A 25562-nucleotide genomic window follows, 5' to 3' on the forward strand; every position below is an offset into this window, starting at 1 on the left:
TTTATTTATTTCACGTTTATTTCACGTTTAATAAAATACATATTTTTAATACAGGAATATGTCTTCAAGAATATAGAATCAGCAGATGAGAGAATCTTATTTGCTTTTTTGGGGTTTTCTGTACGTTTTACCATTACTTCCAGCTGTAGCGTTAATCGTATTCAGTTTATTCAGTTGTGGTCAAGTATTCATTTTGCCGCTATTGTAACACGTTTTTGTGAAATGTTTGCCTGTGCAGTCTTAACCATTCCTGATACATCACTTCGTAAAAATCTAAACTGGAATATAAAAGTAAAACATTATTTCAATACAATTGGGTAATACAATTATTTTTATTACCTGGTTTTTAAATGTACTGAAAATAATTACAGTCGAGATGTTGTACAAGAAATGACATTACTGTAACTCGATATCTTAGCGATCCAAAATTTTTTCTGGCACTCCTTACTTTCATAATAAGTAGCCACAGCGTGAATGTAGTATCTGTCATCCTCCGGATGTTTCGCAACTATACCTTTGCCGCGGTCTTCAGGGAGTAAACAAGAAGATCCATTCTTAAATTCAGCACATGTGTTATCCAAAGAGAAAAAAAGATGTTCGAAGGAGGAAGGAAGCGGACATGCACCGTTCGATTTATTTTCAATTTCTAGAGATTCCATTGTTTCAGCACCTCTCCAACCCGTCATCTACGTTAATGAAAAAATTAAAAATATATTACTATGTCTTAAGTACTAGGAAAGACATGGCAAAGAGCCATGGAACATAAAGGAAAAGAGACAATATGATAATTATTCTTTTTCCTACAGGAAAAAAATATTTTCGAGAAATTACAGCGCATTAAGGAAATTAGTAGCATGCCTTCTCATCCACATAAGCAGGGTTTAGACTGCATACTGCCTGTTATGTTGCATTTAGTAAATATTTATGAAAAGTGAGATTTTTAGATAAAAAATGTTTAAAAGTAAAAATTGTGCATTTAATATTCTGTCAAAAAATGTACACATGGTATTTCACACCATCTTACTATAAATTCTAGCGATAAAACATTTTGATAAACGTGTCAATTTAGTGGTTTCTGTTTTTACTACAGATGTTCAGAAAATAACCGAACTTTTTTAATTATGCGCTAATGGAGATATTTAGTGATATGCAATTTAGCCCAGGCGGTAGAGCAATAAAAGTAGGCTTTGGCGTTTGTGTTTGAAGTCATCTAATTAGTAGAATTCAACAAAATCAACCCTGCAACCTGTTAAAACCTTATAACTCCACATATTTATGATCCCGAACGAGCTCGACAAACCGTAAAATAGTTTACTATTCAAAAATGAAGGTTTGTGCCCTATGCGTAAGTTTATTCGCTGCTTATTTTGGGATTTTGGGTTTTGGCCTCATGCAAATTTGAGGTTATGTATTTTTACGTTTGCGAGTTATCATTTTACGGCTTGTCGAACTCATTCGGGATCATAAGGATGTGGAGTGATACGGTTTTAACAGGTTGCAGGGTTGATTTAGTTGAATTCTACCACTTTTCAGCTATTTTTTGAGGTTAGAAAAAACTCTGACGTTATGGGACCAAATGAGTTGCAGATTCGGCTTCAGCGACCCAAAAAACATATAATACGATAGGTTTGGCCGAGGAGACTTTTCGTCGATTTTTTTTGTGGTCCTCCTTACGTAATCGTGAAGTCGAGAAAAAAAATGTTTTTATGGCTAAGTACAAGTACTTTCAATATCCGTTTAGTGCCTTTTCGGCAGATAAAAGCTTAATGAAAGAAAAATCAAGAAAGGTACCGTGGCCACTGGAATTTCTCGGCAGTGCGGGAGTGGCGATGACTGAGAGCAGCTGCGCTGCCGCGCGCCGCATAGGTTTCGAAATGCGTATGCGCGATAAAAGATTGCAATGCGCGTAACCTCCTCTGTAACCACACATTCTTGGATTGTTCGTATCTCATTTAGTTTTCATGATATTGTTATTTGAGTGCAACCTGTTTTAGTGTCAGCGACGATTTTTCAAATGTACGACTTTCTGGAACAACGTAACATTGTGCGTGCAACTGGGGAAAACATTCACGGAAACTTTTCAACCTTTTAAACAAGCTTACGGATATAATGCTCTGGGTTGTATGCAAAGTTACGAATGGTTTTCACGATTTAAAAGTGGTCGTCAATCAATTGATGATGATTCTCGGCCAAGAAGGCCTTCGACTTCAACTGATGACTCCCACGTTCAGAAAATCAAAGATATGGTTATTGATTTCCAGAGAAATTGCATCTCAATTGAGTCATGTCATGAAAGTTTGACTGAAAAATTGAAGTTGCAGCAAAATTTGTGCCCCGTTTGGTGACCGCGAACAACAGAGTGAAAATCGTGTGGGCGTTTGTCGGCAACCCTTTGAACAATCCAATGACAATGAAACATTAATTCGAAGGATCAAAACGAGAGACGGTTTACGCCTACGACATTGATACAAAAGTTCAATCAACACAATACAATTAATCTCCATACCTCAAGATGAAACAGTGAACCGTATAATCAAGGCGTTTTACAGCGGTTACGTGAAAAAATCCGCAAAAAGAGATAAATTAAAATCAGTGTTGAAAGGACACCGTTTTCAGACTATTGATGTCATTAAAGCAAATTCGTCACATACTTTAAAGGCCATTTCAAATGAAGGTTCACGAAATGGAAACACCATTGGGAAAGGTGTGCGAACAGGGAATGGGAGTACCTTGAAGGATACAAAGACCAATAATGTATAAAATTATTAATAAAGTTTAAAAAAATAAAGTTCGGTTATTTCCTGAACAGACTTTATAAGTTCAAACCAGCATTGGAACTCCAAAGCTTTTTTGCTTCCTAAAGAATGCTAGAACGCGTTGCTTTTGTAATTTGAGTCTCGATTAATTTTCTTTTATTAAATTAAACTTATGCATTCTCGATTTAAACTTAAAATAAATAAATTTATTGACGAAATAAATAAGTTATTAAACTGGCGGAGTCTTTTCATTTATGTAAATACATTACAATAACAGAAACAAATTCCAATTTAGAGAAACTTGAAATAGATGGTTCTCTTATAAGAATTGTTCAATATGATTATTGTTGTCGGCGATGCACAGAAAAAAGAACACATTTTTTTGTGTTGTACTTTTGTTTGATATAAAACTATAGTAAGCCTGCCCCCATTGGTTACAGTTGTCATTATTTTCACAAATTGTCATTAATAAATCAGTTTCGTTGATTTTAACTATTCTAAAATGAACAATGATACAATTTTGATGAACAAATCGATAGAGGTACTATAACTTCTAGAGTTATGCGAAGGAAACTGACGCAGAAGTGTGCAGTGTAATATAACCACAGACAATATAGCTGGGCGATAGCTGTTTTGTCTGTGTTTATAACTATACTTATAGTAGTTGGTGTCGCGTCGATACCTTTCTTTTTTACGTCTACTGTAAATTGTTAAATTTACCGTGTGTATTTAAATAAATATTTATAAATAATAATATAATTTACATTAACATTAACTATTAGTTTCGGGGGGAAAACTGAAGTAAAATGCTAAAAGAGAGAGAAGAAATTGACGGGAATTATTTCAAATGTGGTTTGAGCGTGATCCCGAAGGTAACAGGGACATACAAATTAAAGGGAAATGACCTGTTTTGTACTGTGTGTGAACACATTATAAATTCTTATGACAAAACTAAAGTGACAAGATATTGAAAGAGCCATGCCTCGTCTGTATGTTTCTATGAACTTACAGACGCACTTCCAAGTTATTCGAAAAAAACTTTTTTTTTGTCAAAATTGATGTTTTGTAGTGGCTAAATAATGCAACATAAGTGAAGGTTACGGTTTGTAGATAATGGCAAATGAAATAGTGTCAAAAATGGCTTCCAAGTGTGGAGATTTTACTATGTGTGTGTGTGAAAGAGATAAAAAATTAATCAAATAACTTTAAGCCGGAAGGACCAGTTAATAGTTATTTGTTACGAAAATGTTTTGTCTAACCAAAAATCTCACTGAGATTTTATTAAATTAATTTTATTAATTTTTTACTTTTTCCACAGGTGGCAAAGTGCCCAAATAAATAAATAAAACATTAAAACTATGCCACAAATTATTAATTAACAAATACGCTGTAGAAGCCGAATCTTCCCTATCCACTTGCTCTAACTTACCATTGCCGCATCGCCATCTCTAAACCAAAAGTCGCTTAACTCAGTAATGCATACTGGTTGTACAAAATTATTGAAACTGAAAACTTTTGACGCTACTATTAAAGCTATATTGTAGACAGTCTTCTCTGTTCCTTTGTACCCAGGGTGTACATTTATGTAGGTAATCTAAAATAACGTAGGATTGATTTAGAGCTGGCACATCGAATATATACTCGTATTTACATCAGAAATTTGAGTCTGCATGTCCCTGGAATCATTAAATTTCCTATAGTGTTTCCCAGCTGCTACTAGATACTTTTCTCTTGGCACTAGGTCACCCAACTCATCAGTTACACACTGAGTAGCTAAATAGGATAAACAATAATGTATAACTAATCAATCAAGTCAATTATGGTGCATTTAGACAGTATACTCACCAGTCACTACAACATACTCCGAGACCAACGATCCACTACAGACATACCCATACTTCTCTTCCACGTTGTCGTCTAATTTATAAATCCCTACATTCCAGGGATATTCCGATCCTATACCGGAGGCGTCGACAACTTTTTTACCGCATTCTGAAGAAAATAAAAACCGGAAGCATCGTCAGTTTGAACATCATGGCACCTTAACAATAATTTAGTGGAAGCTTTTACAAGACGTTAGTAAACATTGCAAATCAAATATATAAATTTAGGCCTGTTTTTCCTCTTAATAAATTTATTTGTCAGTTAAATCTATATCCGTCTCATAAAAACGTATTTATGGAAAAGTGAGGGACAATGATTTAACCGATAACTAAATTTGCTAGACAGTTGAAAGGAAGGAAATATTTATACGTGCTTCTGGTCCTCAGATCCTTAGATTAACAATTGCTCAAGGAAAATTAGTCTTTGCAAGCGTTACGCTACTCTTGTGAAATATTAAGTTACCTCGAGTACATTCTGGTTTGGGCAATCCCCAAGACCCTTTTGAGCAAGTTCTGTTAAAGGAACCTTCTGCCTGTTTGTACTTAGAAGGGCAGGAGTACCACATATGGGATCCCTCGGTAGCCGAGAAGCAAGCGATGTCTTGTCCCTCTCTGTTGATGCATTTATAATATGTTTCTATAGGAAAGGTCGGCTTTGGACACAACACTGAAAAGTGTATTGTTGTATTGTAATGAAATTTATCATAGTACTACTACTGTAATGGAAAAAATACATATTAACACATTTTTTAAACTAAACTATAGCGCAGTAAACACAAACTTGTATAGAATTCGTTTTTCTAGTCGTCGAGAACCCATGATAATTTCAGCATGCTCCTCTACATTTGAGAGTAAACTATCATTATCCAAATAACTCATTTTATAGTCAAATATTCAAATTTTTTAGGGATCTTAATTGATGCCAGAAAATTGAAGCAATGTGTGCAATTTGGGTTATAAAAAAATGTAAAATGATAATTAACAGTTTTGAGGTGTTCTACTAAAAAAAAAATCAGAAAAAATTGCGCAAATTGACAACACTACGTGAATGTCGTCGGAGATATGAGTACTGGCAGTAGATTTCATGAAGATTCAGTCCGAAGCCAGTAGAATAATACAAATGATAATGATAAATGAAATGAAATGATATGAATGAATAATACAAATGATAATATGATCAGACTTTAATAATGGAGATTCGCAGAAAGTTATACAGCATTTTTTAGCAGTTGTATTAAAAGAAGAAATTTAGGAGTATTCCACATACATAGTGGTTATAGCAACATCAGATACTTACTCTCACAAGTGGGCAAGTTATGGGCTGTACTGCAATCAACGCTTCTTTTGGAAGACAGTACGAATCCCTTGTCACATTCAACTGTCAGAACCGTGCTCGATGGAACGGCATCTCCCGGTTTCCACTTTCCTTGCTCTGTCGTCCATTTGCCGTTTTGGGGAAATGCGGGCAGTATGCAGTCTCTAACTTTAGGAGCGTATTTTGTTAAAAGGCGATCTACAAATTCGTAATAAGAAGCCACGCTAGTGTAAAGCGCGTTTTGTTGGATGTTGCACATGTATCCAACTTGATGTGACACACTGACGATGCCGTGAATGTAATATCTGTTGTCCTCTCGATATTTGAAAGCCAGTCCGCCGCCACTGTCTCCACTACACACGCTCGTGCTTTTGTTGACGAAACCGGCGCAAATTTTGTCTTTTAAATTGTACCTATCGGCCCACTCGGAAGGTAATTCATCTGCGCAGACCGTTTCATATTTGTAAGGGATCACTAGGCTTCTTAGGACTTCCGATGGCATCTCACCTTCCGCAAGGCCCCACCCTGATACCTAAAAAGTTGTGTGTTTAAAAAAGTGTCTTGGGTGTGTTCTAACATTTGCTAGATAGAAAAATAATACTTCTCCTTTGTTTCCTGCATGTAAGTGGATGTTTTTCATGTTTGTAAAGCAAACTCGTTGTACTTTTTCGTTTATAGACATTTCTTTCTTAACCACTAACACGGCTATATCTGCAGCGTATTTTCTAATATCTCCTTTATAATCTTCGGGGACTATTATCTTGAACAACTGAAACACAAATTTCAAATGAATGTGTTACTAGAAAACGAAGTTTTTGGCTGAAATAAATATTATGTGGTTTGACCCAAAAGGGCAAATTTTTTATATCAGAAAGTACTAAGTACGAGTAAGAAAAAAATGTAGTTTTTAAACCAAATTTACATATTCTATGAATTTTTCATTTAATTTACTGAAAAAAAACACTACATTTTAGACATTTTTCGATGTTACAGAAAATTGTCGGTTTTTCGATATTTCGCTTATATAACCTAAGTTGAAAATACATTTTTTAGATACACTGTTAAACCCTTCACAAGTTTTGTTTGAACTTTTTTTTTGTTATTACCATAGCAACGTCAGTATGAAGGATGCTATCTTAAAATTTTTAAATTGTCATAACTTCTAAATGCCTTAATCGATTTCAATAAACTATGGCTCATTTTAAAGAACTATTAATAAAATTTATATTTATGATATAAGAATAAAAATATTGTTTTCCTGCACAACGGTAGACGACGCTAATGAGAAAAGTTTTGTAATTGTCTCCATTTACTGAAAAAAATAAATGCAACGATATAGGTTTATTTTCATGGCTTATAGACCATTCATTATGGAAAACAAATACACAAACCTGAGGTCGATATATTTTTTCGTTTTCTAGTTATTACTAAAATAGTCAGGTTGTGCTAGAACATCTTCCTTTATTTAGTTCTCTAAATAACATTGACATAATCCAAGCCAAAATTAAATTGTAAAACTATACCAATCTTGTCCTTAATTAAAAAGAATTATTACCTTATTTTAAAATTTTTTTGATAACTGCAATGTTTTATTTTTTTTATTAATTCCAAATATAAAATTTTTTTAGTAAACGGAAACAATTACAAAACATTTCTCATTAGCGTCTACCGTTGCGCAGGAAAATAATTTTATTCCTATATCATAAAAATGAATTTTATTAAAGTTCTTTACAATAAGCCATCGTTTATTGAAATCTATTAAGGCATTTAGAAGTTATGACAATTTAAAAATTTCAAGATAGCGTCCTTCATACTGACGTTGCTATGGTAATAACAAAAAAAGTTCAAATAAAACTTGTGAAGGGTTTAACAGTGTATCTAAAAAATCTATTTGCAACTTAGGTTATATAAGCGATATTTCGAAAAACCGACAATTTTCTGTTACACAATAGCAGTTGCGCCCCCTAGCGGTGAAGTTACAAATTTGAAAATATTTTAAATCAATTTCTTTTGGTCATATTTGTTAATAGATTTTTTACCCCATAATCGTAGCACGTCTAGTTTTCTATATACAGCCGCTCTGTATTAGTAATTCTGTTTCTAGTAATGCTACTAGCAAACAAAGTATGTACTATCAAATGTATAATTCCTTGCAGGTGGAGGAAACTTCTGTTTCATTCTGCTGAAACTTTGTTTTTAACAAAGCTGCAAGAAGCTGTTTAAGAGGCGAAGAAATTTGATATTAGAAAGTATGATTCTTATTATTTCTATAATACTTGAATCTTCAAATAATTGACCAGTGATGATGTACTTAATACTCTCACACACAGGAAGATTGAATGCTGCACCACATTCAGTGATTATTTGGGAAGATAATTTGACTTCGTCACATTCAACTTTCAGAATCGTGTAGATAAACGCACCTCATGCTTTTTCCTCGTTCTGTCATCCATTTGCAATTCTGGGGATACTTTTAATTAACAAAGCGAACGTGGCAAACATAGTGCTCTGTGTTAGTTACATGAAATTGTCGTTGAGTGGTATATTTACGAGATTAAGTCTTTTTATATATTGTTACGATCGCAATAAGGGTATAACTCAAATACAGTATTCCACAAATAACAATATATTGATTTTCGAAAAGAAGCAAAAAAAAAAACAAATTACATGAAAGAGAATGCAGGACATTGGTTTTGATAAAATTTCTATTTGGAGGGTGTAATAATAGTTTACAAACAAAATCATTACCAAATTCCAACCATCATAAGGCAAGGCGAGACCTGGGTCACTTTAACAGGTTACTTCTCGAGGACCAGAAGGAAACTCCTCCAGTTTCCTATGTCTCGAGCATTGAACCTTCTAGTACCGTTTTTGCTGTGCTTGCAATGTCCCCCGTGGTTGATTTCTACATTGTTTAAATTATCAACCACTCAATAACAGTGCCGTGGGCAAAGGGAAGTCACTGTTTGTTGAACCTTCACCTGAACATTCACGCAACAATTTTGTCGACTAAGACTTTTTATGTCACGTTCGAAAAAAAGTGTGTACATAAATTATGTTGAAATATAAAATAATTTTGTACTGGGTTAATTCTTTTAATATTTAACTTGAAACATTTTTAATTACCTGATAATGATTAAAATTTTCATATTTGACAATATCACATACCTACATCAGAGAGACCTTTTTGCTCGTTATCTAAATAACATGTAATGCATTAATGAATATTTTGTTTTTAAATTGGAACCATCAGTCGACTTGTAACGCATAATATGTTTAGTTCCAGCTGAATCATTTTGGACTTTTGTTACTAATCTGCTTTTTGGTAATAAGTTTGCAATTGTCAGAATGGTACATCTCTTGTTACTTTGTATTGACTTTATCGAGCAAATAAAATAAATCGGAGAATAAATCGAATCAGTTATTCGTATTGGGATGTTTATTACAATTGTTTTTATTTACATTTACTTAATTCAAATAAGACGCTATGAATTGAATCAGCGAAGTAACGCCTGTAACATCGGTGTTCCAGAAAACCTTCTGACACGTCGTATATTCAAAATAAAGAACTACACCTAGAAGGTGATATCTACCATTATCTTTATGCTTGATAATTACACCTTTGCCCCGATCCTCAGGGAGCAAACAAATTGATTCATTCTTAAATTTGCTACACCTGTTTTGTACTGGGAAGGAATAGGGGCTGATGTGAGAAGGGACCTTACAGGGACCTCTTTCCGTTGGCTGATCGACTTCTAGAGATTCGACTGTTTCAAGGGAATGCCCTTCCGTAAGTCTCCAACCAATCATCTAGAACAACGAAAGAAGAAGAATGTGTCACTGATAAACACTTCCTCTAACTTACCGTCTCTGCTTTGTCAAAAGGACTATCGTAGTAATAATAGTCATCGCCTTCAACAACACACACCGGTTGTATAAAATTATTGAAATTAAAACGTGTCGATACTATCACTAAGGCTATATTGTAGCCAGTTCCTCTTGAAAGTTTATATTCTGGGTGTATATTGATGTAGGTAACCTAGAAAAAATAGAAATTGGTCTACGGGCACTCTGTGTCTATAACTTTGTACAAATAATAATAATAATAATAATAATTTTTTTTATTGTCTCCAATTTCAAGTACAATGGTATAACATTTTACAGACAGTATTTTTGGAAATAAAAGGTTACTATGTCAGCTTACTGATTTGGAAAATCAGGAGCTGTTAAAACCTATACAATTCTAAAATACCAGATACTTTTAAGATGGCTGAAATAAACAAAATATATGTGCATATATGGTAATGGTGAAAGGAATGAAAAAGAGAATAGAAAAATGGAAAAAATAATAATAAAATAGAAAATTTTGTAGAAAAGGATGAAAAGTAAGAAAAAATTATAGTAATAACAATAATAATTTAACAATATGGGATCATTGTGCAGATAACAGTTTTGATTGAAATTTTGCTTTAAATAAATTGCAGGACAGAGAAAGATCAATAACGTTCTGCTTATTAATACATTAAACTATATTATAACTAAAAGAGCGTTTAAAAATTTACTTGCGATGATAAGGTATGTTTAATATATGTTTTCTGCGACTGTTTAAATTATGAACGTCGATCCTTTTAATTTCAAAATCTTGTAACAGAAGCAAATTAGATGCAAGTATCTTCTATTGTACATATTCAACCAAGATAATTCCTTTAGTTTGTGTGAAATTCTTTGTGTGCGTCTGATTCCAAATATAAATCTAAGACACGAGTTTTGCAATTTTTGTAAACGTTTAGAATCAATATTATCAAAGCACGGACCATACACATTATCACAGTAATTACATATGGATAGAATCAGGAAATCACATAACATTTTTTTTTATATCTCTGTTCAGATAATGTCTGTGCGAATATATCATTTTCAATACAGAATACGCTTTCGCAAGAATACTAGTTACATGCTCTTTAAATCTAAAATTATAATCGATAACAAGACTTAAATTTTTGGGTTTATTTTTAACAAATGATTTTTAGACGCAGCTGCTAAGTTACATAAATTATTATTAATCTTAAAGTTAGCATGGACTACTTCAGAGGGATTAAAAGAATAGTAAAGCTGTGTATCATCCGCATACATATGATATTTACAATAAACCAGCGATTTAATAACATTTAAAGTGTAGACAGAATACAGCAACGGCCCTAATATACTTCCTTGTGGCACACCAGACAGCATGACAAGAGGTTGTGAAAAGTTATTATCGAGTGATAGTCGCTGCTTCCTATCACAAAGAAATGAGGTTATTTTAGCGATGATGCGGGATTTGTAAAACCTATATAATGAAAAATTGAATTGAGTATATCGTGATTAAGAGTATCAAACGCCTTACTATAATCCAACAAGACCAGTACCATAGCTTCACTATTAGCTCTTGACTTAAAAATATCATCTGTCAAATCAGAAAGAGCAGTTGAACAGCTATATCCATGCCTAAAACCAGATTGTTTTTCCGGAAGGATATTGTTGGCATTAAGAAATGCAGTAATTTGCATTTCCATAACTTTTTCAAGAATCTTACTCAATGTGAAATCGCTCGAAGATGTGTAGGCTCTGTTGGATTGTTAACTTCAGGAAGAGGAATGACGTTTGCACATTTCCAGGATTTAGGAAAATAAAACTGATCTATACAAGCATTTATGATATGCGTAATAAAAGGTATAATATACGGGTAACATATAAGTATAAGTGTTATATTTAAATTATCACATCCAAATCTTATACTTACGTTAGCAAATTGAGCGTGCGTGTCTCTGGGATCATTAAAACTCCTATAAAGCTTGCCAGCTCCTATCAAATAATCATCATTCGATAATAAGTGATAGGATTCGTCTGTTACACATTGGGCAGCTAAATGAAAAAAACAATAGTGTGCACTGTGTCATAAATTACTTGGTGGAAAACAATCGAACTTTCAATATGTTAAATCAGGAACAAAACAATTTTTTAACTTCTTTGTTTTCTAACATACTAAGCTAAATTTGTGGCGTTCCCGCACGCCTCGTATCTATGGAATGACGTACGTTTTTAATTTTTCTTGAGAGAATAACTTTTAGTGCTTCTAAGTTGGCAGAACACGCTCTAATTTACTTGCAACTTGTTTTTACATTAGGACCGTGCTTGGGTGATGTTGAGCGAAGTCAGTAAATTGGATTTTGAATAGGACTTTAAGTAAATTCTTAAATATTTGTGACTATTTTAATACTGTTTAAGAACCTGGATCGATATGTAAAAAATTTGGATACTGGAAAAATTTTTTATATTGGTCAAGATTCTGAAAAGTCCTCGTATAATAATTATATACTTTCTAATATTAATGCCTGAGCGACTTGGTAGAACTTTTTATTATCAACAAACAGTATATCTGATAGATATATGTTTATTTAACACTCAGTATAACGATACAATAGCAATAACGATAATAAGTAACATGCGGATATGTGTAATTTTGACTATATCGGCTCTAAGTTCGCAACTTTAAATTTGGACCACACATTACATCTACTGGCCAGGTAGTGGTCTCTGGTTATATAACTGCAAGTAGTCAAAGGTGATGTTCGATCCCCTCTCTTGCGGAAACGCGCCGAAACCTGGGCGATCTTTGATAGGATGTCAGCTCTTGGGAATCTGGCGATACCCTCAAATGTCGCGGTCTGCCTTGGTGGGCTGGAAAAAAAATAGGAGTTTCTTCTCCGGCGAACGACGTTATTTGGCACGGCTTCTCGGTCTTCTCCGCTTGACATTTGGATTGGAACCGGGGGCGAAATTTGATCGACGTGTAAACACATTTGGACCCGTCTTACCCAGTTTCTACGAACTAACACAAATGTTGTCTTGCTTCACCATAACACAAATGTTGTCTTGCTTCACCACTTGAAAAACTAATGTAAACACTATCGCAACGATAATACTAAAATCTGATTTCAGTATTGGAATCGCTTGGGGCCACGTGGGCGATTGACGCTAGATACCACAGTATCCCAGCGATGTAATGGTTGAAAATACTACAACATTTTCTCGGAAACTATAAGAATTTTACAATTTTTTTTGCAGTATTGACTCCATTTTTCATGACGCATCTATTCCCAAATTTTTTTGGATAAGTTGTGAATCAATATTTGCAGTAACAAACACATCAACACACCATTCTGTAATAGCAAAAAAAACGCCTTTCTCTTAAAGTAATTTTAATATAATATATTACATAATAAGTGTTGTAAAAAGGATTTTACGCAGGAATGGAAAAGTTACGCACGACGCCGCGTAGCGATGAGGCATGTTTTCAAAGACATGGCTTAGTTAACCATCGTAATAGTCATACATGGTCTGATGAAAACCCCTATGAAATATGTTCATCAAGATTTCAGCACAATTTTAGTGTAAATGTATGGTCAGGAATTGTTGGAGATGCTCTAATAGGTCCATTTATTCTTCCCCATAGACTGAAAGCTCTTGAATATCTTCGATTTTTAAATGAAAATCTCCCAATATTATTGGAGGATATACCACTAGGTGTACGACAAGTTATGTGGTACATGCATGACGGGGCTCCGGCACATAGTACCTACCTTAGCTGTCAGGCAATGGTTGAATTTAAATTTTCCGGGACGTTGGATAGGTCATGGTGTCGATGCACCCGTTAGTTGGCCTGCCCGTTCACCGGATATTACCCCACTTGATTATTTCTTATGGGGACAACTGAAAAGTTTTGTTTATGCTACTCCTGTTAATACTGTTGAAGAATTGCGTCAAAAAATCTTTCTCGCAGTTGACGATATTCGTAACAACCCAGAAATATTTACAAGAGTACGTCATAATTTTAATCGTCGTGTTAGATTGTGTTTGCAGAAAAATGGGAACTACTTTGAAAATATTCTTTAGAAACTTTTTACTTTAAAATAACGTTATGTTCCTTAGTATTACATTCGAGATTACAGTAGGTAGTTTTAAATTAAAATTTATTATTTAAATTAGACACTTAAAATGACTTGATTTGTTACATAACGAATACTTACTGTTCCTTCAAAATAAATTTATTAAAATTACTTTACCAGAAAAGCGTTTTCCTTTAGCTATTAATGAGTGGTGGTGTGTTGATGTTTTTGTATTACTGCAACCTGACTGCAACCATTGGCGCTGTAAAATTTCCGAAGTTTGTTTTTCGTAAATTGTCTAAAAAAACTATCGCGTTTATCGAAAAAATGGAAGAGAAAAAAAATGTTTGTTTTTAGTTGTTACGTCCGAAAATGTAAATAAGACATAAATGTATATAAATGTATATAAATGTATATAAGACATGTAAAAATTCTTTGGAGTAATATGTTGCATGTAGTCGACAGCAGCGCCTCTGGTGGATATATTTAAACAATATTAATAGAAAGTATGTGTCCGCACTGGACAAATGTCTGTACCAAATATAAATGATTTACGCCACTTCGTTCAAGATAAATTGAAGGAAATATTGGTTGGCTCTACAACATTCAAGACTCTGTAATACCTCAGGAGTGCAACTTTTTTCTAAGATATATTTAGTTCATTCGCCTTATTTTTTCATCTAGATGCACTGGTAGCGTTTGTGCTACTCTATTCAAAATCACCCTGTATAAGTATATATCTACAGACTGTGTATGGCACAGATGTCATATGGCACAGACAGTTTGTTACTAGTATTTTTGTCACAAAGAAAACCTCTATTGATTGGCCTAAAAATGAATTAATATTTATAATAAGTACAGACCAATCGATTTTGCTTAAAGAATAATGTGAACATACAAATAATAGTATTTTTAAAGATATTCTGCAATTTAGGGCAAAATTGGCTTTACGATTGTTATGTAAAAACATATAACCTCAGGAATGTGTTCAAAACTTTAACCAAGTGTGATAGAAAACAAGAAAGGTATTTATTAATAAAAATCGTTTTTAAAACTTTAACACAAAGAAAATAAAAAATGTGAAAGTCTTATTATTTTCGTCCAAGAACTAATTTGTGACACCCCGTATTATGTCAAAATTAATATACCAGACAAGAGTATAACGTCGAATTTCAGTTTTGCTCACCTGTTACAACAACATATTCGGAAACTAACGATCCACCACAAACGTATTTATACCTTTCTTCTTGCTTCTTTTCATCTGCGTTGTGGTTCAACTCATACACCCCTACATTCCATGGATATTGCGATCCTACTCCGGAATCGTCAACAACGTTTTTACCACATTCTGAAAATAATTGAAAATTAAAGGACGACAATGTAAATAAGGAATGTAATTCCTCGCGCATCAATCTGTGATGTTAAGTTACCGAAAATGCATTCCGGTTTGGGTTGTCCCCAGGATCCTCTCACGCATGTTCTGTTAACTAAATCGTCCGCCATTTGGTATTTACGGGGGCAATTGTACCATAGAGTCGATCCGTCGATAGCTGTAGAACAGACGATAGCTTGCCCTTCTTTATTTTTGCATTGATAATCTGTTCCTCTGGGAAATTTCGGCAATGGGCACAACGCTGAAAAATGTAAACATACATTAGCGAAGTATTAGAGTAGAATGGGCTGCTCATTCAGTAATACTTATTGCTTTATTTATAAATACACTGCTCTGGCAGATAAAATACAAAACTGAATATTACAGATACTACTTTCCCTATGATTTAGACACATTGTTTAAGTTGTGAATTACATTGCTAGGTGGAGCAGGTAATAATAAAGGCTCATTTACACGGGGATGGTTGCGGGTAAAGTAGAGTAGCAAGTAGAGTACACTCTACTGTCCCCTCTACCGTTTCAGCTCTGGGACTGGTCGCACAAAGTATAGTACCGTTGCTAGTATAGAGTGGTGTGGTGTTTGGTGAAAAAATAAATTCAAGAAAAAGAAAGTTGAGTGACGTCCTCAATCTTCTGCCTATTCTATTCTACTACAGAACCAGAGCGCGTTCCATGGATATAGTGCGCAGGCGAGTGGACATTGTGATGATGGTGGTGGTATTAGATTAGTTAATTTGGCACATGTTGCTAGTGAATCTAAGCTACCATCTACTGCACACTCTACTAGCTACTCTATTCTACTGAGTGTATACGGGTAGATGTACTCTACTTTCTCAAGTATTTGCCTCATTACTATCCCCGTGTAAATGAGCCTTAAGAGCGAGATAAGAAGGATGGAATAGTGAATGTTATTAAATTCATATTAAATCTGTTTAACTTAGATTGTGGAGTATCTCTGATAGGATATATAATATTGTCAAGTCTAGAGGAGAGACATTTAAGGAATTTCCTCTGAACTTTTTACAAATATGAATGAAATGAATGGTCAACATGCACAGCCTTCATAAATGATTGCACGCCGTGCTTAGGCAACCGACATTGCACAACTGGTACTGTCAACTAAAAATACCTAAATTTCAGTGTCATCAGTTTACAATGAACAATGACAAACCGTAGCATCTACGCTTGAGACAACGCCATTGTCAACTTTGTCAACTGGTTGAATGAAATATCACTAGCCAATGAAACAGGATGTTGTCTTTTAACGTAACCTTGACATTATTGATCTAATAATTTACTATTTTCTAAAACTTAATTGCCATCGCGAAGGAAGTAAAATTACTGTTCCATACGAAATTACTGGTCATGTGGCTTGTAATCATTTATGAAGGCTTTTATATTGGGTTCCAAAGGCATACTCAAGTTTTGACCTGGCAAATGTTATTAGTGGTGGGAATATTGAATAGCAACAGGCCAAGAACTTACAATAATATTTTAGATATGTAAGATTAAAATAGTCTATCGTCATACCATACTAATTAAAGAAATCTTTGTGTCAAAAGGTCCAGTTAAGGGTTGTTTTTATTATACTATTTTTACTTAATCAATAATCACAGCGCGGCCCGAGGGCCGAAGGCCCGCGAGAAAGGTAAAGTCCGTACCAGCGCACTTGCCTACCTTTCTAGTGGTAATATTAAAATTTATCTGCCACAATAATTTTTTGAAAAAAAAAGTATCTCAGCTCCAGAGCATCGTAGAGTAAAGTCTCAAAATTTGCATAAAAAGCGTAGCAATTAAATAATCGATGTGAAAATTTTATCTGAAAAAAATTACCACTTAACTTTTAATATTAAAAAAATTAAACAATTTACACTTCAATAATCAACTTTTACTTTATTGTACGTTGTAATACAAACGAGCAAAATAAGCTCTCGAACAAGTCTCTATGACGCTCAAACATGTAGAAATTAGAATTTGCCAAGAGCCTTTTTTTAATAACAAATAGCTTTTAACAAAAAGTAATAAATATTTTGAGCTAAAATTTCTACCACTTGTATACAATGACCTTCAAAAAAAGTTATAGTACCTACGATTTTTTAGAAGCAAAACTAATTGAATTATATAAAATTGAAAAAACGCTAAAATTGGCTGCTTTTTGAGTTTTGCAAGAAAACTAATTAACGAATTTTGATCCATCTCATTTTGTAGGTATTTTTAATACCTATAAAAAAGTATTAAACTTTTTTTCAGTAGCATCAACGGTTCAAAAGTTGAACACAAAAAACCAGTTTTCCGGTTTTTCTTTGATTATTTAAACAATGTTCCGCAACCGGCAACTGGTCCCAAACTATTGTCCTAATATCCTGACACTCTTCCGAAAATGTTTGATTAATAATATACCCTCTTTTAATTAGTTCCCAAAACAGTAGGCACTTTTAAAGTCTAATCCGATTGGACTACAATTATGGTAACCATTCGGAAAAATCGATCTTCTTTCGTTATTAAATTTTAGAAAAAAAGAATCTAAATGAGCCCAATAAACGGTAATTGTTTTGTAACAAATTGCTATGTGTTGGTTTTCCAGCAAAAACGTTCTGAGGATATGACGAACAAATAAATTTTGTTTGATGTATTTTTTATGGACGTTGAAATGTTCAATTTTAATAAATTTTCACTCATATGTTCTCAAAATTGTAATTTAGTAGAAAAAATTAGGAACTGTAAGTAAAAGATGCAACTAACAATAAGTTTATGTATAAAAGGAATGTGTATAGATGGTGATACAGAAAGGAATCTTTTAAGGAACGCAATTATTTAATGAAAGCAAGTTTTACTTTTGATTCTCCAACTAGTTGAAAATGATTATTAAAAAGCACTTACTCTCACACGTAGGCAAGTTGTGGGCTGCACTACATTCAACGTTTATTGTAGAAGATTCCTTGAATCCATCATCACACTCTACTTTCAGAATCGTCTCGGATGGAACGACATCTCCTGGTTTCCATTTTCCTCGTTCAGTCGTCCATCTGCCATTCTGGGGAAAAGGAGGTAGAACACAGTCTTTAATCTTAGGAGCATACTTTGTCAAAAGACGTTCTACAAATTCGTAGTAATGCCCTACACTAGTATAAAGTGCGTTTTGTTGGATGTTACAGATGTATCCACCCTTATGTGCCACGCTCACAATTCCATGAACGTAATATCTGTTGTCCTCTCGATATTTGAAAGCTAGTCCACCGCCACTGTCTCCACTACACACGCTCGTGCTTTTGTTGACGAAACCAGCGCAGATTTTGTCCTGTAAGTTGTATCGGTCGGCCCAGTCGGGAGGTAACTCTTCTGCGCAAACCGTCTCATACTTGTAGGGGATCGTCAGAGTTCGCAAAACCTCAGAAGGAATCTCACCTTCTGCAAGACCCCACCCTGATACCTATAAAATAGAATATTTGAAAGGTGGTGGATATGGGGGGGATTTAACAGCTATACCTCTCCTTTACTTCCTGCATGTAAACGAATATTTTTCAAGTTCGTGAAACAAACAGGTTGTGTCACTTCATTCAAAGTGATTTCTTTCTTAACTACTAATACGGCTATATCCCCAGCGTATCTTCTCGCATCTCCTTTATAGTCTTCAGGTACTATTATCTTGGTTAACTGGAAAGCAAATTTATCACAATAGAGGACGTGAAAATCAAAGATATTGAATTAAAAGGTTTTCTAATTACTTTGAGAGAGCGTTAATAAAAAGGTGCAGTACTTGAAGATTTTAAGTCCATTGGTTTTAGAGAAAAATGTTAATTATTTTATTAGTATATTTTCAAGCTGATATGCATTGATGGCAACCAAAAACAAAAATTAGTCCTTCTACATATTATAATTGTTATTTTAATCATTTTCATAATGTTCTCCATTTATGTAAAAACATTTTCTTATACGTTTAATTAAATTTCGCCTGACTTGAAACAAGTTTCCTTCTTGATTATTTTTTTTTAATTGGCAGCTTCTTGTATCTTTAACTAGAGTTCCGTTCGTGTATTCATACGGTCTTTGTATACTATCGACTTCATGTAACTTCATAAGAAAAAATCAAGAGGGTTTAAATCGGGGTTGCGTGGTGGCCACAGGAATTCGTTACCATCGAAGTGGAAAACGCGCAATTAAATAGGAACGAGCTTGATTTTGAAAATCAATTGGTAGCCCATCGTGCATGAAGTAATAATTGTGTCTTAAGCTTAGAGGCACATCGTCCATTAGTTCCTCCATGCGATTTTCCAAAAATTGCGTGCAGATCGCCATTAAGCCTACGAGGAAGCTCACAGGGACCGACTCAACTATTTCCAATAATTCCTCACCAAAAGTTAATAGAAAATTCATGTTGAAAGTGCCTGTTTCTCGTTAAATATGGGTTTTTAAATTTTCATGGATGATTGTTGCGCCAATTAAAAATTCATCTTCGTACGCATAAAAACTTTTTTTAAATAGAGTCAGTATTATGTTTACTGATATAAAATTGACAACGGTGTACTCTACACTGTTAAAAAATTGGTGCGATTGAAAGCAATAAAGGTACGGAGTGAATCCATAGAGCGAAATTATTGCGTACATTTTCAGTCAATATTGAGCATTTCGACACTCATTCATTTTTCATAATATTTGAATTAAAACTGAATACTTTCACTCAAATATAGGTACCCGTTAAATAGGTAAATTCTGCAGATAAACTCGTATTTGGTGCATTTGTAGATAGTGTAGAAGTGACCCCACCCTATTCTATGGTTGTCGTGCGTTGTCTTTGTCTATTCTCATCGTTCTCATTAGGTCATCTCGTGGAATGGTGTATGGCGTGTAGTGCTGGACAAGTGTCCGTTAATCCGATTATTTTGGTGAAAATTATGTTTAAATGCACTGGTTTCCTATAATCGAGATCTAAAATATTGTACCACTGTCACAGCTTATTGGTTTATGGGGCACCGCCTCCTTTGGAAATTTTCATAGTACAAAATTACTCAATAATACAATAAATTTAAATCATATTAGAGAAAAAGTCAACTATTAATTAGTTTTACATATACTCGGAAATCAGAATAGAGTAAAATTGAGTAAATCATAAGGAAATAATTTTCTTTTCTTATCATTGCAGTAGAATACAAACGGAGCGTACTTATTTGTGGATTTGCTGTTATGGGATTTAGTATATCTCCTTTTTTTCCACAGGTATTATTTTCGGTCATTTACGATTATACTTTTTTGACCCTGTTTTTATAAAGTTTGTGTTCTGGCTGCCTCCTAATAAAGTACAATATAAAATACCGTCCTGCATGCACAAAAGTTTTCTTTAACGTAAACACAGATCATCTATCAAATCTTCATTAGAAAATTAATAATGTTGAGGCCTACTTTAAAACGCAACACGAATTATTTAATTCAGCAAACAGACAATTCTTTCAAATGTTATCAACAAATATCTGAGATATCTATGCCTACTTGGTAGATGTGGCGTCACCAATGCACATTGAAAATTCACTAATTAACGTTTTTCTTTAAAACAAATGGCTTAAGAGTGTTCAAATAAATAAACTATTTTTCTCTATAAAGATTTTTTTGCATAAAAAATAGTAACCATAAAATTGCCATTAAAAAGTTTGTAATTTTCTAGGGCATTCAAGATATTGAAAGAAGGGTTTCAGATAAAACACCCTCTCGGTAAGGAGTGACATTTTACTAAGGCGTGCTTGGGTCAATTGTTTTATTTTAATGTCCTCTGTAAATTGAATGTTTTGAAAACTAAAAACAGTTCGCAAAATACTACTTCTTTGGATTAAATGGTAAAATAATCTTTTTTATCATAATATTTTGAATATTCCAATAGTTGTCGAACAAAATAAAAGTTAGTTGACGTGATTAAATTTCTTATTAAAATTTATCATCCTAAAAATATCAATCAGCGCTTTAGGGACTTGCGTAATTGGTACTGAACTTTTTTTTCATGTAATAGGTGAGCAAAAAGCTTTGATGAAAGAATTATTTTGTATATTTGTTACATACAGAGCAATTTTGAATTTTTTCTGAATCCATCCATCGTACATTTAACAAAATTTAGTAGTGAATAATAAACAAATTTTTAGGATTTACCTCCAAATATTGAGCACGAGTGTCCTCAGTTGCTTGATATCTTCTATAAAGTTTCCCTACTCCAACCTTGTAGTTTTGTTTTGGAAGTACATTTCCATAATCATTCGTAACACAGTGAGCAGCTGAAAATCAAATTATTTGATTTGTTGTTATATTTCAGTAATGGCAAACATTAAAATAACCTGTTAAAATCACTGTTTGACTTAAAATGGATCCTCCACAAATATGTTCGTAAGAATTATTAAACTTTTGATAAATTGCTGCAACCCATGGATACTCTATTTTTTCATTGGGCTTAGCACCATATATTAAGGCTTCTGTATCTTTTGAAATTTTTTTCCCACAAACTGAAACATAAGACAAAATGAAGCGGATACAGACACAATTGTATCGGCTTGATACCTGGCAAGCACACTGGTCTGGGGTTATCCCATTTGCCGTTTTCACAGAAAAGTGTCTTCTTGTAGTTAGAAGGAGTCTCGTAATAAGTTTTGCAGGAGTATTCTAGTTTTGTCCCATGGGTGGCTTCACTGCAATTTACTTCTCTTCCTATTTTGTCAGTGCATTTTAGATCATATGCGTCTGAAGGATACAGTGGTGAACACAACTCTGAAAATGATCTTAATATATGAAAAAATGTGATCTTAATAAATGCAACATAACACCCTTGACAAGCTGTCAGTGCTGAATCCGTACATTCAAATAAATAAAAAAATGAGTACCGATTTTGAATTAAACAATTTCTAAGGCCTTTCTGGCCCTTCAAAGATTAGGCTTAAACACAGTTTTTGATAAATTGACTGATTGTACAGGATGTAACTCTAAGTGGGGGGTCAGTTTTTTATGATTTTTAATCTAGTAAATAGTCGGGACACCCGGAATTTGCATATTAGTGCCTATCAGCATTTTAGGTTGTTTTTAAATCAACCTACACTATGCGAAGTTAAAATGAAAAACAATTTAGTAAAACAGATTGCTATTGTATAACTTAGCGAGGTGTTATTTTAAATTAACCATAGTTTTTTAATATCACTGTGGTTGAAGCGCTGAACATTCTGAAAAACATTCTAAAAAAAATAAAAACGTAGATACGTCACTAATTGTAAATATATTTTTTCAATCAACTGTTAGACAGTACAATATGACCATAAAAAAAACTAGTCATTTCCCCGTTACCAGCCCCATATACCTCCTTCTGGGAGTTGAAATGTCAATTCTCATACAAAGTCGAGTAGAGTGTTTTTCTGGGCCACTAAGAACGCAGAAAACTAACAAAAATGAATAAGACCCCCTCGTTACTCCCTAACGTCACTTTACCACCCCCATACACCTCTTTCTGGGGGTTGAAGTGTCAATTTTCATACAAAGTCGAGTGGGTTGTGTATGCCTACATTCTCTAGGCTGCCGAAAACAAAGAAGACTACCGAAAATGAATCCAACCCCCTCGTCAACCCTCAGCACCTTTTGCCACCCACATTTGTTTTCAGCAGTTTAGAAAACGTAGGCATACATAACCCACTCGAATTTGTATGAAATTGACACTTCAACCCCCATAAACGGGTGTATGGGGCTAGTAAAGTGAAGCTAGGGGGTAATGAGGGGCTCTAATTCATTTTTGGTAGTCTTCTTAATGGCCCAGAAAACATAGGAATACACATAGGAATACACACCCTATGACTGTCTCGACTTTGTATGAGAATTGACATTTCAACTCCCAGAAGGGGGTGTATGGGGGTGGTAACGGGGAAATGGCTACTTAAATTTTTGTATGGTCATATTCGGTTTCAGCCACCCCAAAAGCGGGGCCTTCTACCCTCTGGGTCTTGACATTTTTTTGTGTGCCTGTGATTAACCATATTGGCATGCAAATAGGTTACTAATTGTAAATAAAATTAATTTATGTTTTAAAATAATTATTTCTGCTGTATTTTTTTTATTCAGTCACTTCAGAATCGGTGCTAAATATATTAAGTTAATCCAAAGTAACTAAAATTGCAAGAAAATTAAACCGTGAACAGTTTAAATTTAAACAGAATTTCATCGTGTTCCGAATGTTTCCGAGGGACAACAAAGATTAGCCACCGCTGTTCAGTTGCGACGCCATATCTCCGTGTTTGTAACCGGCTGTTGCCGATTGACTTCACACCTGGTATGATATGATGGGATGGTAAAAGAGTTGAAAATAAACTGACACGATAATTCGGCGAATCGGGAATGGGTGAATACGTCATCACTGTTTCATTTGCTTCATTCTTATTTTAGTTTTCCACTTTATCGGTTTACGAGAGGATGTTCGTAAAGTTCCTTTGTGTGATGTAAATGTAAAACCTTACAAAGTTATTTATTTTAGTTAGTATCATATACAGGGTGTCCCACGATGACGAGACATTAGACATATATCAGAGCCTACTCCGATGTAAGATTATATTTTCCTATAAACAAGGGTCGAAAAAAGGGAGTTCCTACACGTCCCCCCCCCCCTCTAAGGGCTATCAGGAGATCATATTTTTCAAAATATTTCTAAAACTAGTTAGCGTATCATTTTGAATTTTCAATGAATGTTCTAACGAATTACATAAAAACTGTTTAATAATTTTAGTCAGGGGTGTCTCAGGCTCAAGGGGTAAAATGTGCCCTAATTTTTGCATGTCAATATTTTCAAATTTAAACACCAAACTATGATAGATATGAGTTTTTCACAAAAAAATGTACTCTTGATTTGATGCTCCGTTTTCGAAAAATATCGATTTTAAAGTTTTATTACATAATCTCAAGAATGGAAAAGGATTACATGAATAGGTAGGTAGACCATGAAAACAAACGTTTGTTTACTTCAATTAATTTGACAGAATATTAAACTAAAATTTTTGCTTTGGCTGTTTTGGAAATATTTTGAAAAATATGATCACCTGAGGCCCCTTTAAGGGGGCATAGCTCCCTTAGGAAGCATTTTCCGACCCTTGTTTATAGAAAAATATAATATTATTTTTGATAGTAAAATCTACTGTTAAAGTATTGCACACTAATTTATGAGACACCTTGTATAGATCACATCACATCATCCAGAAAGCTACATGTGTTATACTGCATTCTTAGGGCGTCTGTACCTAGCACGGGTATGCTTTTAGACATGCAGAGCTTCATCCTTGTGTACACGAATATTGTGGCATACTGTTAGACGAAATTGGTTCAAATTTTGATTCTTAAAACCTGTAATATTTATTTTACCTTCACATTGAGGAGCTTGCGAAGACCACTCTCCAAGGCAAACCAAGGGAATTTTACTCGACAGCTTGTATCCGGATTTGCATTCAAATGTAATGACACTTGCTATCAGCACTTTTTCGCCTGGATTGGCTTTTCCATTGAGAAGTTTCCAATGCCCTTGTTCGGGGTGAGGTGGGAGTGTACATCTAGCATTTTTTTAAAACTTCGTAAAACTATTTGCGGCATTAAAGATATTTTAAATTCAATATTTAATAATATTCAAAAGCCAAAGGAATTAAAATATACAGAAATAGTAATTATTATAGTGAAATAAGAATTAGAAATATTTTTTTACCTGCTACTTTCACTTTGTCGCTTTTGCCTGAAGTAATTTGTGTCGTTAGCAGAGTAACTTGCACCTGAGAAAAAAATTGTACATCACCTTAAGTCTAAAGTCCAAACATTTATATTTTTTATTTTACAAAAAAAGTGGGAATTCCGAAATATAATACCATGTGTTTGCAGTCGCTGAATCCGAATCCGGTGTCCGTTTGACCCGATTACCTCTGGGTCAAATGTAGAGAATCAATTTCCAACAAAGTAAACCCAAAGTGAAGAATTTGATTGGGTTTGACGAGCAGGGAAAAAAGATTTCACCAAGCGTCGGTACCAATGCAAATAGGATATAAACATGTTCAAAAATTGTACATGAAGCATTAACGGACACATTGCTTTAAAACTTGATGTTGTTGATACTAGAATTTTGTCAAAAACAATTAACTCGAGAATCATGGACTCAGAGCTTTGTTTTTTTTTAAATCTTATTTTAATACGCTTAAATGCTTAACTTGAGCGTTTTGAGTTTATAACTTGAGAGTATTTAGTAGACCTGATCGGACCTAATGGATTCGGATTTGGTTTCAGCGACCCCAAAAACGTATAAATATAA

The 25562-nt window shown here is 34.0% G+C and overlaps 1 protein-coding gene across 1 annotated transcript in view; it reads right to left on the reverse strand.

The window, feature by feature from the left end:
- Window positions 1-25562, reverse strand: part of LOC108909686 — a 26738-nt gene continuing 1176 nt past the window's right edge. The window contains exons 3-22 of the mRNA XM_018714090.1: window positions 24969-25032; window positions 24635-24819; window positions 21809-22015; window positions 21589-21753; window positions 21407-21528; window positions 18761-18928; window positions 18155-18704; window positions 15313-15516; window positions 15069-15230; window positions 11737-11858; window positions 9820-9993; window positions 9426-9764; window positions 6510-6735; window positions 5937-6479; window positions 5103-5306; window positions 4602-4748; window positions 4408-4529; window positions 4186-4350; window positions 340-686; window positions 1-278 (exon numbers count right to left, since the gene is read on the reverse strand). Coding sequence (XP_018569606.1) covers window positions 366-686; window positions 4186-4350; window positions 4408-4529; window positions 4602-4748; window positions 5103-5306; window positions 5937-6479; window positions 6510-6735; window positions 9426-9764; window positions 9820-9993; window positions 11737-11858; window positions 15069-15230; window positions 15313-15516; window positions 18155-18704; window positions 18761-18928; window positions 21407-21528; window positions 21589-21753; window positions 21809-22015; window positions 24635-24819; window positions 24969-25032 — 4190 coding nt within the window. The 3' untranslated portion in view covers window positions 1-278; window positions 340-365. The remainder of the gene's footprint in view (window positions 279-339; window positions 687-4185; window positions 4351-4407; window positions 4530-4601; window positions 4749-5102; window positions 5307-5936; window positions 6480-6509; window positions 6736-9425; window positions 9765-9819; window positions 9994-11736; window positions 11859-15068; window positions 15231-15312; window positions 15517-18154; window positions 18705-18760; window positions 18929-21406; window positions 21529-21588; window positions 21754-21808; window positions 22016-24634; window positions 24820-24968; window positions 25033-25562) is intronic.

The sequence above is a fragment of the Anoplophora glabripennis genome, unplaced genomic scaffold, assembly GCF_000390285.2.
Source record: "Anoplophora glabripennis isolate ALB-LARVAE unplaced genomic scaffold, Agla_2.0 scaffold323, whole genome shotgun sequence".
Lineage (NCBI taxonomy): Eukaryota > Metazoa > Arthropoda > Insecta > Coleoptera > Cerambycidae > Anoplophora > Anoplophora glabripennis.